Genomic DNA, 13,960 nt, shown 5'->3' with positions numbered 1-13,960 from the left:
TAATACTATCACATTTACTCCATATTAAGTGCGCTCTAAAGGGGGTCCAAACATGATGTTTTATTCTTTTACTTTATAACACCACCAACAGCCCCAACATTTATGATAAGGTTATTCCGACGTTACTTTTCTTTAGGTCTTCATACTTGAGTGCAAGGGTACCGAACACGGCAGAATCAAAAGGAATAAATAAACGGAAACTACATTCCTAACATGCTTCACGGTCTAGAAATATAAAGAGAGGAGGTTCTACGTTTGTGCTGACCTCTCTTGCAGCACACAAGAAAATCGAATAGAACAAGGAGTGTCACTGCTTCCTTCCAAGCTCCACGAAACAGCAGCTCCACACGTCTAAATGGTGACCGCGCGCAAGAGTGAGAAGAGGAAAAATCAGCTTAAGTCATTATATACATACAATGAAATGTCTCCTTCGTCCAAAAGATTGAGTAGAGAAACAGAGGCACACTTTACCTCTTGGAATAAGGACGCACAACCAAGGGAATGGAGGAGAGAAATTGTATTAGAGGCTTGGAAATTCCTCAAGAAGTTCCACGGTTTTGAGATGAACGAGTAGGTGTAACAAGATGCAATTTGGTGATTTCTCCTTGTATGTTTCTCACGGTTCTGCACGGTCAAGGAATGGAGAATGATGATGCAAAACTTTTGTGTTTCTTTGGTGTATTTTCCACTCACGGTTTAGGGAGGAAAAAAAAAGGTGGTAGCGTTTGGTTTGTTACTGTTTTAATATAGCAAGTCTCAACCTATTCTTCCTCAACATCAGCGCTCAAGGGATGGAGGTGAGGGTTCGAGAAGCTGATTTAAAAATGGTACAGGGACCAGGATTCTTCATTGGCACCCCTCTCTCTTTTGCGTTCCATAGGTGGGAAGTGGGTGGCAATTCTGCCTACTTAATTTACATGCAGGCTGACTCATGGAAACTTATTGGACGCATGGAGGAAAAGGCTGGGTTAGTTTGTATAAGATAGCAAGTAAAGTCAGCTTTTTAGCTTATTTATACGCATGTGATGAGGGAAGGTGGAATGGCTGACTTGTTTTATTTATTAGGAACCAAATCAGAATTTTTTTTTTTTTTTTTTTTTTTTTTGGTCTCTTATTCTCTACCCTAAGCGCATTATTGGGGAGAGACAAGGATAGGATTTTCCATTTGACATTCATGCAAACAAAAAGGAGGATAGGTGGCGCACATGCTTGGCCTCATTGGATTACTATGATAGAATTAAGATAGTTGGAAGTTGGGCTGAATCTATTCTTCCCCAAGCCACATGGGTCGTCGGCCTACACAAGTGATGAGAGTCCAACTAGTATAAGTCCAATGTTTTAGGTTGTTTTAAGGTCAGCCCATTAGTTAATGAGTCCTCACATTTGGCAAACATTATTAAACATTCTATTTGTTACAATTAATTATACCTATACTCTTTAATAAAATTCCACATGCCTAAAATAAAGTCTCATCTATCCTCATAATGCAATAATTCCTACCTCAATACTAATTCTATACTAAGAGTCATATAATCTGAAATCACAGCATGTAATGCACATGATTCGAATTTAACATAATTTCCATAACTCTCGTAGTAATTTAAATAACGACATATATTTATATATATATTCCTAATTACGTGGGATGTTACACTCTCCTCACCAAATTTGAAGTTTGTCCCCAAACTTCGTCCTACCAATTCCGTTAACTACTCAAGGCAAATGCCAACCCCACATGCAATTATGCAAGACTTTATATCGCATACGGCCAGGCAGCTATCAAAATCATTAATTAACTCAGGATATCATAAATAAATCATACTCATACAGAAAAGATAAAAACTTCCCTAATCATCATCGTAAGCACACAATTGTCTGGTTCTCTTTAAACCACATCAATTCACATTGCAACTGTGACGAAGTGAAACCAATATATAATCTTAATCCACGAGGACTCCAATTATCCCTAAACCATACTGAGACTCAGGGCTTTACCACTAACTTGTACCTGACATATTCCTCAAACAATATGTAACAAAAAATTTTATTGGTATGGTCGAGAATATTTATTTATTTATTTATTATTTTCTTTTCTTTTTCTTTTTTTTTCTTTTTTTTTTCAGCTTACATGTTACCATTTAGAATTTTATCCATTCCCTATTTATTCCTTTCCTATGACAGATTTCAACTCAGTAAGCACCTCACAATTAATTACCTGACTTGAAAAACATCATGGGTGGAATTTCACAATTTAATAATCTATAGGAAATCGAGTAAGTAGAACAGAACGCATCATATTCCAATTTACAATGTAGGAGAGTATTCGTAAAATTATCGGATTTCATCACTACCCGAATTTCATTAAATGTTCTTATTTTCTAAGGATCTTAGTCCATCACTATTGTGGTATAAAAATTTAGCGGCATAACTAAGTTATCAACACAATACTGGCCACTAACTTGCGAAAAAGGAATTACATTGATGAATAGTACTTTTGTCTAAAGCTTAGGGTTTAGAGGGCACTTCTAATAAGGTTCCATCTATGCAGCGGAATTAAGGGCATAATTAGGGATACCAGGATTCCAAGGTACTACTTCTATTTGTCATGCTCCCAAAAGTATTAAACTTGTTCCTTTATTCTGTAGCTATTGTCTAAGATTCTCTAAGTCCAAAGTAACCAAGTCTATCCTTTTACAATGTACTTAACAAGATTAGGATACCAACCAAATTATGGACTATTTCCTTATCTCTTTGAGTTCCATGAAACATTCTTCACAAGTATCAGTCCACTCAAAAGGTATATTCTTCCGAGTGAGACGGGTAAGAGGCTGTACTAATTGCGAGAATTTCTGAGTGAATCTCCTTAAGGGTTTGTAAAGCTGTTCTCTAATCGTGGAATATAACCACTACAGATTTATGATACGGTACAAGATCCTTCAGTAGAAGTAGGAATTTTTTTTTTTTTTTTTCAACTCATAAGGTAAAGGAGTTGGGGTGAGACCTAGTCCAATTGCAGTGTGCCATGCAATAAAGAACTTAATGTTCCAGAATCATGATAACAGAAAGGGGATGACCATTCAAAATTACATTACCTCGGATCAAGTTTGGATGTTTCTGAGCTTCATTTGCATCAAGAGTGAACACTCTAGTTTGGGTAGGGGGTCAATTAGGATTATGGGGGCAATCAGAAACAAAGTGTCCCGACTGTCCACACCTGTAGCATAAGTTGTTCTCGCGCCGGCAGACTCCAGAATGATACTTTCCACACGTAGCACAAGCATTGGAACTCTGTCGTCCGGTTGATGATTGACCAGGAGCATTATTCCTCTTGAAATTTCCAGTTCGAGCTTGCATTTGCGGGCCAGTGCCTTTGTTCATTCCGGTATTCCTTCTGAAGAAACGGCCGTCTTTGCTTCCTCCCGGTGGCTGTACTAGTTGCTCGAACATATTCTTTGCTTCGTTGATAATGCCTTCCGCTTGCCGACTCTGATTGATTAATTCTGGAAGTGTACGGTTTGCAGAAGTCAGGATGAGCTTACGGATCTCTGGATGTAGTCCGCTTTCAAATTTCTCAATCTGCCATTCCTCGTCATAGATGTTCCGATCAAAGTTGGCATATTCCATCAGCTGCCCAAATGTAGTAATGTATTCATTGACAGTCATGTTGTCCTGCCTTAGTGATAGCAGCTCAGTGTGCTTCATTCTTCTCATAGCCTTCGGAAAATACTTGTCTAGGAAGACTCGTCTGAACACGGCCCAAGTCAGATCAACATTTTGAGCTCGCAGCAGAGCCCTCGCACCGGTCCACCAAGTCAAAGCTTCTCTCATCAGCTGGTATAAGGCGTAGTCGGTCTTCTGTTCCTCTGGACATCCCATTCGCTCGAATATGTGCTCGATCATCTGCAGCCATCTTGCTGCAGCCTCAGGGTCATCTCCACCTTCCAATGTAGGTGGTTGGAAGTTGCGGAAGTCTTTCAACCTCCGTCGGGAAATTTCCTCAGCATTGTCGGGCATTTGGGGTTGGTTCGGGTTCTGTTGCCGATATTCTCGCCATTCTTGGCTCATGTTCTGGACAAACGTGGCCAACCCCCAAACCGTAGTAATGAGTTCATCAGGTGCATTGCTTGTTCTTCCCTGAGTGGAACCGCGGGTACCTGCCATGTTTCTGCACTCACAATATCATGACATGAGCTGATCAGACTCACCGCAAGATATAAATGACAGCAATTCCAAGTAGGTACTCGTGTTCTAATCAGATAAGTTGGCAATACATCTGTTCCTATTGCTATATAAACTTAACTTTTTAGTACATCTATTGCAACTAACAGGGATAGTTCGATACTTATCAGTCACATATCTTAAACAAATAACATGATGCAGCCAGCAGACAGTTTAACAGTTATATTCAAGCAGCAACAACACAGCAATCAGTAAATAATTCAACAGTCAATTTAGACAGTCATACTAAACATCAAAATGTTCAGTAGCGCAATTTTAACATATAGTAGTCCACAAATAATTCTCACAATCTAGTTGAAACAATACTATATCTCAAACAATTCAGCATGTAGTCATACAATAACCAATAAGCACTCAAACAGTCAATTGCAATTAATTGCAAACAACAGACAAGTCAGCAAACAAGTACAAACAGCAAAAATTCAACAGTCAAACAAACAAAAACCATGAATCAAAACTGCTCTGATACCAATTAGTGTAACATCCTCTCTTGTATGCATCCAAGAGAGTTGTTTTCTAAATCGTATTAGAGTGGGAGCGGTAAAGAACTCAATTTTTAAAAACTTAAAATGAAAGCTTATCCAATTTAAAAGTTTCAGGTTTAATTCTTCATTAAAAACCTTAGAGTGAAATTAAATTTCTTATGAAACAGTGGTAATTTCAAGAAAAAAACTGCTTGCTGAAATTTCTAAACTTTTCAGAAAACCTTGCTAACTTATAAAATCTGTATAAAATCAAGTTCAACAGCTTAAAAAAATATTTAATGCTACGGAGAAACTAGACATCCGGGGCTTCGCGTACATATAAATTATAAGCGATTCGGAAGTGAATAGCCCCACGAAACAGAACTCGCAAGGTGCTCGCGAATTCAGTGTATTTTTCTAAAAACCTGCTGACTTGCAAAAATCATAATAAGTCGTGCTTACCTAGTTTGAACATAATTTGTACATAATCTGAAAGTACACATCTGGGGCTTTACGTGCATATAAATTATGCCTCATTCGGAGGTCTGTAGCCCCAGAACGACAACTTGCAAAGTGCTCGCAAAATCAGTTTTCTAAAAAAAAACCAGCACTTAAAATAAACGTTCAAAAGTTATTTCCGCAAAACGTTTTCAGAATTATCCAAGGTACTAACTAATTAGAAAGTCTCAAAACAGTAACTAAATCATGCGTAAAAAATAATCCAACCTCTCAAAATATTTATACAGTCATCCAACAGTCAAACAGTAACAGCAATTGTTCAAACAGCAGCACATAACAGCAAAATGTCCATATAATCATGTCTTCAAATGTTCTTCCGTCCTCCTGCCATTTTATAAAAATAGCAGCCCCAAAGGGGTGAGAAAAATCCCAGTAGTGTGATAACAAAACCAAATGCAACAGTACTAACCAGATACAGAATTACAAAACAGTCGCATCATCAGTTCAGATCCATCAAATACTAATCATGATCAAAGTGCGTATATAACGCCAGAAGTGTACGTTCATAGCACTACGGTGCACGTATCACTAACATAATATCATATTGCGTATATCACACCAGAAGTGTACGTTCATAGCACTATTGTGCACGTATCACTAACAGAACAGTGGAGAATCCTGGTGACTCCTCAGAAGGGCTCCAACTATACCTAAGCGGACTGAAGCCAAGTGTCCCAGAACCCTGGTACCGGGGTATGCCTATATGATGCGTGCTCAAAACGTATGCTTACTTTTCATAATTATTTTTAATTTAGAATCCAGCATGAAATTTATGCATGAATGTTATGTAATGGTCCGCACACAAAGCAACAGTCTAAAATTATGATATGAGTATGCATGACAAAGTAGTATTTCATATAACATATCCCATGGATTTCCAATATCAGAATGCTGTATAACAATTATTTTCCAAAACAGAATGCGAATAACGCATACAGAATTTAGATTCAGCATAGTATATCCATGAACAGAATGCGGGTGACGCATATAGAATTTAAATCCAAAGCATGAGAGCAACAATTCACAATCCATGTACTAGCTAGCAGTCACAGAAGGTAATGCCACCAGACACTTACCTCGCGCGTCACAATTAAATTTACCAAACAGCAGCGAAATAGTCCAAATTCTCAATGGTTTTGCGCACCTAATTGACAAGTGGAACAAATCAGAATACGTCCCAAGCTATTCCTAAGAGTTACCAATAATCTTCCAAGTTTTAAGACTCTTGAACCCATTCGGCCATCATGGTTCTTTTCCCAAAAATATATTCTGACTTTAATTTAATCTTTACCAACGTTTAACAGCAAGAATTTATTAAGATTTCCAACCAAGGCAGAATCGGTTTGGACACAAAAATTATTCAAGACTTTATTCATAAAATTTTCTGTTTCTCTACTCATGGTGTGCGCAAAGGAGGACCTAGTTGTCATGTTGTATTTTTAATTCAAGAGGGACCTAGTCCAAATTAGGTTTTACCAAGACAGAATGCGTTTTATCTAATCAAAGCATCACGGGTAATTTATTCTAAAGCTCCACTAATCCATGTACTGTGCGCTTTAAGGGAGTCTAAGCATGCTGTATTTCTAATTTATTTGAAGCTTAGAGCACATCTAGGTTGACCAAACAGAATTTATTTTAGGTACATAAGGAACTTACGACGTGTATGCAGAATTTTAGCTTGCAAGACCAAAATGTGTGGAAGGCAGCCTAACGACATGCTGTACTTTAAATCAGAAAGGACCTAGCTCATGACAATTTCATTTGGCAGATTTGATTCTTATCCCAACAAAGCATGAAAGATAACTTATCCAAACACCCAAACACTTCATACATGGTGCGCTACATGGCTTAAGTATGCTATTCAAATCGCATTGTTACATAACGTTTTTTAAGATATCATCTAAACCAACATTTAAGATAATTAATACTATCACATTTACTCCATATTAAGTGCGCTCTAAAGGGGGTCCAAACATGATGTTTTATTCTTTTACTTTATAACACCACCAACAACCCCAACATTTATGATAAGGTTATTCCGACGTTGCTTTTCTTTATGTCTTCATACTTGAGTCCAAGGGTACCGAACACGGCAGAATCAAAAGGAATAAATAAACGGAAACTACATTCCTAACATGCTTCACGGTCTAGAAATATAAAGAGAGGAGGTTCTACGTTTGTGCTGACCTCTCTTGCAGCACACAAGAAAATCGAATAGAACAAGGAGTGACACTGCTTCCTTCCAAGCTCCACGAAACAGCAGCTCCACACGTCTAAATGGTGACCGCGCGCAAGAGTTAGAAGAGGAAAAATCAGCTTAAGTCATTATATACATACAATGAAATGTCTCCTTCGTCCAAAAGATTGAGTAGAGAAACAGAGGCACACTTTACCTCTTGGAATAAGGACGCACAGCCAAGGGAATGGAGGAGAGAAATTGTATTAGAGGCTTGGAAATTCCTCAAGAGGTTCCACGGTTTTGAGATGAACGAGTAGGTGTAACAAGATGCAATTTGGTGATTTCTCCTTGTATGTTTCTCACGGTTCTGCACGGTCAAGGAATGGAGAATGGTGATGCAAAACTTTTGTGTTTCTTTGGTGTATTTTCCACTCACGGTTTAGGGAGGAAAAAAAAAGGTGGTAGCGTTTGGTCTGTTACTGTTTTAATATAGCAAGTCTCAACCTATTCTTCTTCAATATCAGCGCTCAAGGGATGGAGGTGAGGGTTCGAGAAGCTGATTTAAAAATGGTACAGGGACCAGAATTCTTCATTGGCACCCCTCTCTCTTTTGCGTTCCATAGGTGGGAAGTGGGTGGCAATTCTGCCCACTTAATTTACATGCAGGCTGACTCATGGAAACTTATTGGATGCATGGAGGAAAAGGCTGGGTTAGTTTGTATAAGATAGCAAGTAAAGTCAGCTTTTTAGCTTATTTATACGCATGTGATGAGGGAAGGAGGAGTGGCTGACTTGTTTTATTTATTAGGAACCAAATCAGAATTATTTATTTATTTATTTATTTTTTTGGTCTCTTATTCTCTACCCTAAGCGCATTATTAGGGAGAGACAAGGATAGGATTTTCCATTTGACATTCATGCAAACAAAAAGGAGGATAGGTGACGCACATGCTTGGCCTCATTGGATTACTATGATAGAATTAAGATAGTTGGAAGTTGGGCTGAATCTATTCTTCCCCAAGCCACATGGGCCGTCGGCCTACACAAGTGATGAGAGTCCAACTAGTATAAGTCCAATGTTTTAGGTTGTTTTAAGGTCAGCCCATTAGTTAATGAGTCCTCACATTTGGCAAACATTATTAAACATTCTATTTGTTACAATTAATTATACCTATACTCTTTAATAAAATTCCACATGCCTAAAATAAAGTCTCATCTATCCTCATAATGCAATAATTCCTACCTCAATACTAATTCTATACTAAGAGTCATATAATCTGAAATCACAGCATGTAATGCACATGATTCGAATTTAACATAATTTCCATAACTCTCGTAGTAATTTAAATAACGACATATATTTATATATATATTCCTAATTACGTGGGATGTTACAGTAGCAGCGCGCTAAAACGCTCTGTGTGGACGTTTTAGCGCTCATCGCCAGCAAGTTTTGGCCTCTTCCTGTAACAGGGCGCTAAAACGCTCAGTGTGGACGTTTTAGCGCTCAACACTTAGGCAATTTTTCTCCTCTTGAGCTCCAGAATCTTCTTCCTTCTCCAGTTGTCTTTCAAGCTTGCTTTTCCTACAAGAATCATACAAATTTCCAATAAAGCTCTTGAACTTGTAATTGAGGACATCTTAGGACATTAACCTTGTTTTTCATCATTTAATCACACAATTTGATCCTAATTCCTGCTAAAAACCATGATGAACTAAGGGTTCATCACAATTCCCAGATTTGAATATTGCTGTCCTCAGCAATAACTTTAAAGACAGAGAAAGACTTGAGATTCTTTACACATGAAATTTATGAGGTTGGATTGAAATATGACAGATCAACTTTCCAAGATACAATCTAACAACCCAGCAATCTATCTTTTACTATGACTTGCTTAACCTCATTACAATGACTTTCAACAGATCAGTAAGATGAAATGCAGAGACCTTCAACACAAAACACCCCCTCACTTGGAACTTCTCAAAAATTGTGAGAATAAACTCTCTTGCACTCTAGTGTCTAAGGGTGTACTCATCACTCAATCTCCACTGCACTCAAACTACTATAAGCTTGCCCATCTTCTCACTTTCCATAGTTACAGTGATTCATAAGCAGAACAAAAGAGGCTTTGGTAGTATGACTTGACTAAGAATAGGATTCTGTATAGAAGAAGGAAAAATGGCTTGACATGTAGTTGGCTAAAGGTAGGATTTGATGTTGCAGAAGGTTAGATAAATGGATCAGATTCAGATAAGAGGAGGATCACTAGTGAATTTTTCTATGTACTCCTTAATCCTTCTCATTCTCTTCTTCCTTTTCATTTGCTCTTTTCACCACCTTTTCTACAACTTTTCTTTTTCTTGAACTTCCTTCCTCCTTTTCTTCCAACTTTCAACACTTTGTGTTGTTTTGATTTCCCTTTTTCCTCATTTCCTTTTTCTTTTCCTTTTCCAAACCAAGCACTTTGTGCCTTTACTTCCTCATTTCCCTCTCTTTTTTTTTTTTTTTTTTATTGCATTCTTCTTTTTCTCCAAATTTCCAACACTTAACACTTAATATTTTTTTTCATTGCAGAAACACCTTTCCTACAGAGCCTTCCTCCTTACCCCTTATCTGAACACATAATCTGAAAATTTAGGATCTGGAATAAGTGCAGGGCTCTTAATTTTATCACAAAAATTCTGGCTTAAGGCTTCCATACAATAAGAAAATTTGGTTCAAAAGAAAAATGTCTCAATGAGCTCTACTTTACAAACCATGAACTATTTCAAGTTAGAAACAGGGCAAGTTCTAGAGTTACTCATACAGTGAAGTGCTCTCTGAACAAAAAATTTTCTGTATAGGCTCAATGTCTCACAGTTCAGAGTGCATGCTTGAATTCCTCTATATACACCAACCTGATCTCTCTACTCCTCACATAACATGAGTCATGCAAACATATCATTTAGCACATATGCAGGGATTTCAAATTGCATCAACAAATGTTTAATCCATCATGTAAAACTTTGATCATCCTATCCTCATAAAATTCACATCATCTCAACTCTAAATCCAACCTTTGTACATATAAAACACTTCCTAAACTACCTAAACTATATTCACAAGAATTTTAAAAGAAAGGATTGAGATGTTTCCCTGTTTGTGGCTCATCAACTGTGTGTCATCATCAACTGTGTGATTCCACCATAATCATGTCATTCATTCACATGTCATTCATTCACACCCCATTCCCAGATTTAAACGTTGCTGTCCCCAGCAACTAATTTAAATCTAAAAAGCAGTTGACAAATTCTGAAACACATACACATATCAACAAATAGCATCAGTACTATTTTAAAGTGCATCATTCAAACAGAGAATCTCAATGTACTAACAAATATACAAAATGAAAATAATACCACAATCAACTAAAAATATCCAAAATAAAACCATAAAACAGAAAATGTATAAAAACAAAATGAGAAGTCTAATCAGTGGACTCGTCATCATCACTAAACACCAAATATGATCCTGGATCAACAGTAGGCAAGGGGTTGTACTCAGGATCAACACCCCTGTCCTCATCCATAGCACCAGCATCAGCAGCAGCAGCAGCAACAGTGGTCTCTGTGGTAGTAGCATCAACACCAGGCTGTCTCTCTGGAGTGGGTGCAGCATGAGAAGATGTAGCACCATCAGTAGGCGCAGCTCCATCCACATGATCAGCATAGTGAGTCCGGGCCATTGCCTCAAAGGCTTCTTCCTCATCAGAATGAGGGTATACAGCAGGCTGATAATCAATAACATCCAAGCCCTGAGCCTCACATATAGATTTCAACATCGTCACCATGTATATCTGAAATGAGTGCTGGCTGGACTGCATAAACCGGAGACGCCTGCGCAAATGTCTCATTCGGAAGTCAGTGTTCACCATCCATTGCTCCCCTGTCCTTAGCCTTTCTTCAATTTCATCATCACTCTGAGTTGTAGATTTCCTACCAGGAGTCAATCCTGTGACCTCCCCTCCTCCTATCTTCAATTGCTTTGTAATCATGGCGGCATCAATTGTAGGGTGCAATTTAGTTGGTGCCCCATTATCAGTAACATCTACACCAGCTTTCTGACAAAGCAACTGAATCAAGGAACAGTGACCCAAAGCAGCAGAGTCACTGTCAGAGTGAGCCATATCATAAATGCTGTCCTGAAGGAGAATAGGAAGTTCCACCTTCGCCCTTGTCATGATAGTGTGAATCAGGACAGCTCTCTTCAGGATAACCTCTGCCTGGTTGGGTCCAGGTGTCAAAGTTTGGGTCACTCCTCCTTGGTGGAATTTCAATATTCCGCCAGTTTCTCATGAACTCACAACTGGCATTGTGGATATAGTCACAGAACCTTATCTTCAGCAGCTTTTGGATAGTGTGAGCATCATACTTCACTTTCTTTCCCCTCACCCAGCTAGTGAAGGTCCTCTGGCCTCCTTGATCTTCATTAAATGCATTAGCAAAGAATTCCCTTGCTATGTTAGGACTGCTATCACCCAGTATTCTTCCAAAAGTTGCCCAATCCCTGGTCTTCAGCTGAGACTGAAACTGAGGATATTCATCCTGTTCTAGAACAAATTTTCTTTCTCTAACAAATGGCCTCTTGGAAGTCTTGTCAGTATACCTTTTTTCATGTTCCTCTCTTTTCCAAAAGTGAGCATCAAACTGTGGGGTAAGCTCAGCTTCAGTATCTCCTCCTTGTGCTCGCTTCTTCACTGGTTGAGAAGGAGAAGACGTGCTCGCAACAAGAGAAAATTCCAAATGTCAAACAATTACATATCATGAATCCAATTTTCCTTTTCTTGTAGTGGGGAATTTTGAGCAAAACATGTATGAATTACAACCCGACAATGCCATAATGTAGACCCTCAATTTTGTACAGGGCCTTGGTCGCCTACACAAATGTGTGTAAAAATGGACGGGCGCTAAAAATGAGCGTTTTAGTGCCAAATGTTTCAAACACCTTGTGTGTGTGTATTACATATCATGGATTTGTTGTCCAATTCCAAAAGTTCAATTCCAGATAAAACTAAATCAGAACTGATATGGGGAATTTTGATCAAAAGTATGAATTACAAACAATGTGAATGCCCTAGAAAATGCCCAAAATTTGCATGCTTCAGATATGATAAGTGATGGAGGGAATTGAGATGAGTTACATACCTTGATGTTGATGAGAAGATAGGGAAGAAGCTACGAAGATGGATGATACACAATGGGAGATAAGGGATGCGTTATGGAAAACAGAGGCAGAGTATAAGTATGGAAGAGGAAAAGAGAAGAGGAACTCTGTTATATCGAATTAGTGACAGGGCGCTAAAACGTTGGCTTACCTGCGTTTTAGCGTCCTTGTCCAGAGAAAAATACACACTTTGTGCAGCACAGCGCTAAAACGGTAAGACTTAGCGTTTTAGCGCTGTTGGCCAGAGTGCATGGATTGGTGTTGTCAGTGAACGCTAAAACGCTCATAATGAACGTCTTAGCGCGCACAACCAGAGAGTTTCATAATGATGGAACTCTGGGGACGCTAAAACGGTCATGGTTGACATTTTAGCGCCCAGCACATAGCAAAAAATTTCTCTTTGATTTTTCAAAAAAAAAATTCCCTTTTCTTCTTCCTCTTATGAATATGGTATGAACATGGAATTACATACCTAGTACAGTGGGTTGCCTCCCACTCAGCGCTTGTTTAACGTCACGAGCCTGACGGTTATGATCTATTTTACCTCTAATAGAGCAACTGTCAGTAGTTGCCTATCCACAGCACTTCCAACATATAACTTCAATCGTTGACCATTGACTGTAAAACTTCTGTCCGAATCCAAAGAACTGATTTCTACAGCCCCATATGGTTTCATATCCTTTACCACAAACGGTCCAGACCATCTAGACTTTAACTTCCCTGGGAACAGCTTCAACCTGGAATTGAACAGAAGTACTTGATCCCCCACCTTGAAGTCTCTAGGTGTGATCTTCCTATCATGCCATAACTTTGTCTTCTCCTTATACAAACTGGCACTGTCATAAGCAGACAAACAAAACTCATCCAATTCATCCAGTTGTAATAATCTTTTATGTCCCGCTGCTTTGGAATCAAAATTCAGATATCTCACAGCCCACAAAGCCTTGTGCTCCAATCCAACTGGCAAATGGCATGCTTTTCCAAACAGCAACTGAAATGGAGACATCCCAATAGGAGTTTTGAAAGCGGTCCTGTATGCCCATAAGGTGTCATCAAGTTTCTTGGACCACTGGGTCCTAGCATTCCCAACAGTCTTCTCCAATATTCTCTTCAATTCCCTGTTGGAAATCTCAACCTGACCACAAGTCTGTGGGTGATATGGAGTGCTTATTTTGTGCCTCACTCCATACTTAGCCAAAGCATACTCCACCATCCTATTATCAAAATGAGTGCCCCCATCACTAATGATAGCTCTAGGGACTCCAAATCTTGAAAATATATTCTTTCTCAGAAAAGCGATCACCACCCTGGAATCATTGGTTGGTGTAGCTATAGCCTCAACCCATTTGGAAACAT

The 13,960-nt window shown here is 38.6% G+C and overlaps 1 protein-coding gene across 1 annotated transcript; it reads right to left on the bottom strand.

The window, feature by feature from the left end:
* Positions 1-3,162: 3,162 nt before the first annotated feature.
* LOC133311928 (uncharacterized) lies at positions 3,163-4,161 on the bottom strand. The gene has a single exon (XM_061513063.1). The coding sequence runs from the start codon at positions 4,159-4,161 to the stop codon at positions 3,163-3,165; it is 999 nt and encodes a 332-aa protein (XP_061369047.1).
* Positions 4,162-13,960: the final 9,799 nt, after the last annotated feature.

The sequence above is a fragment of the Gastrolobium bilobum genome, unplaced genomic scaffold, assembly GCF_033153095.1.
Source record: "Gastrolobium bilobum isolate Gb01-03AN ecotype WA unplaced genomic scaffold, APGP_CSIRO_Gbil_v1 utg5533, whole genome shotgun sequence".
Taxonomy (NCBI): domain Eukaryota; kingdom Viridiplantae; phylum Streptophyta; class Magnoliopsida; order Fabales; family Fabaceae; genus Gastrolobium; species Gastrolobium bilobum.
Note: the sequence above shows the minus strand (reverse complement) of the source record. Positions and strands in the feature narration are given on the sequence as shown.

Excerpts from the sequence above, each read along its gene's own strand:
- LOC133311928 (XM_061513063.1), bottom strand. The coding sequence starts at position 4,161 with ATGGCAGGTACCCGCGGTTCCACTCAGGGAAGAACAAGCAATGCACCT.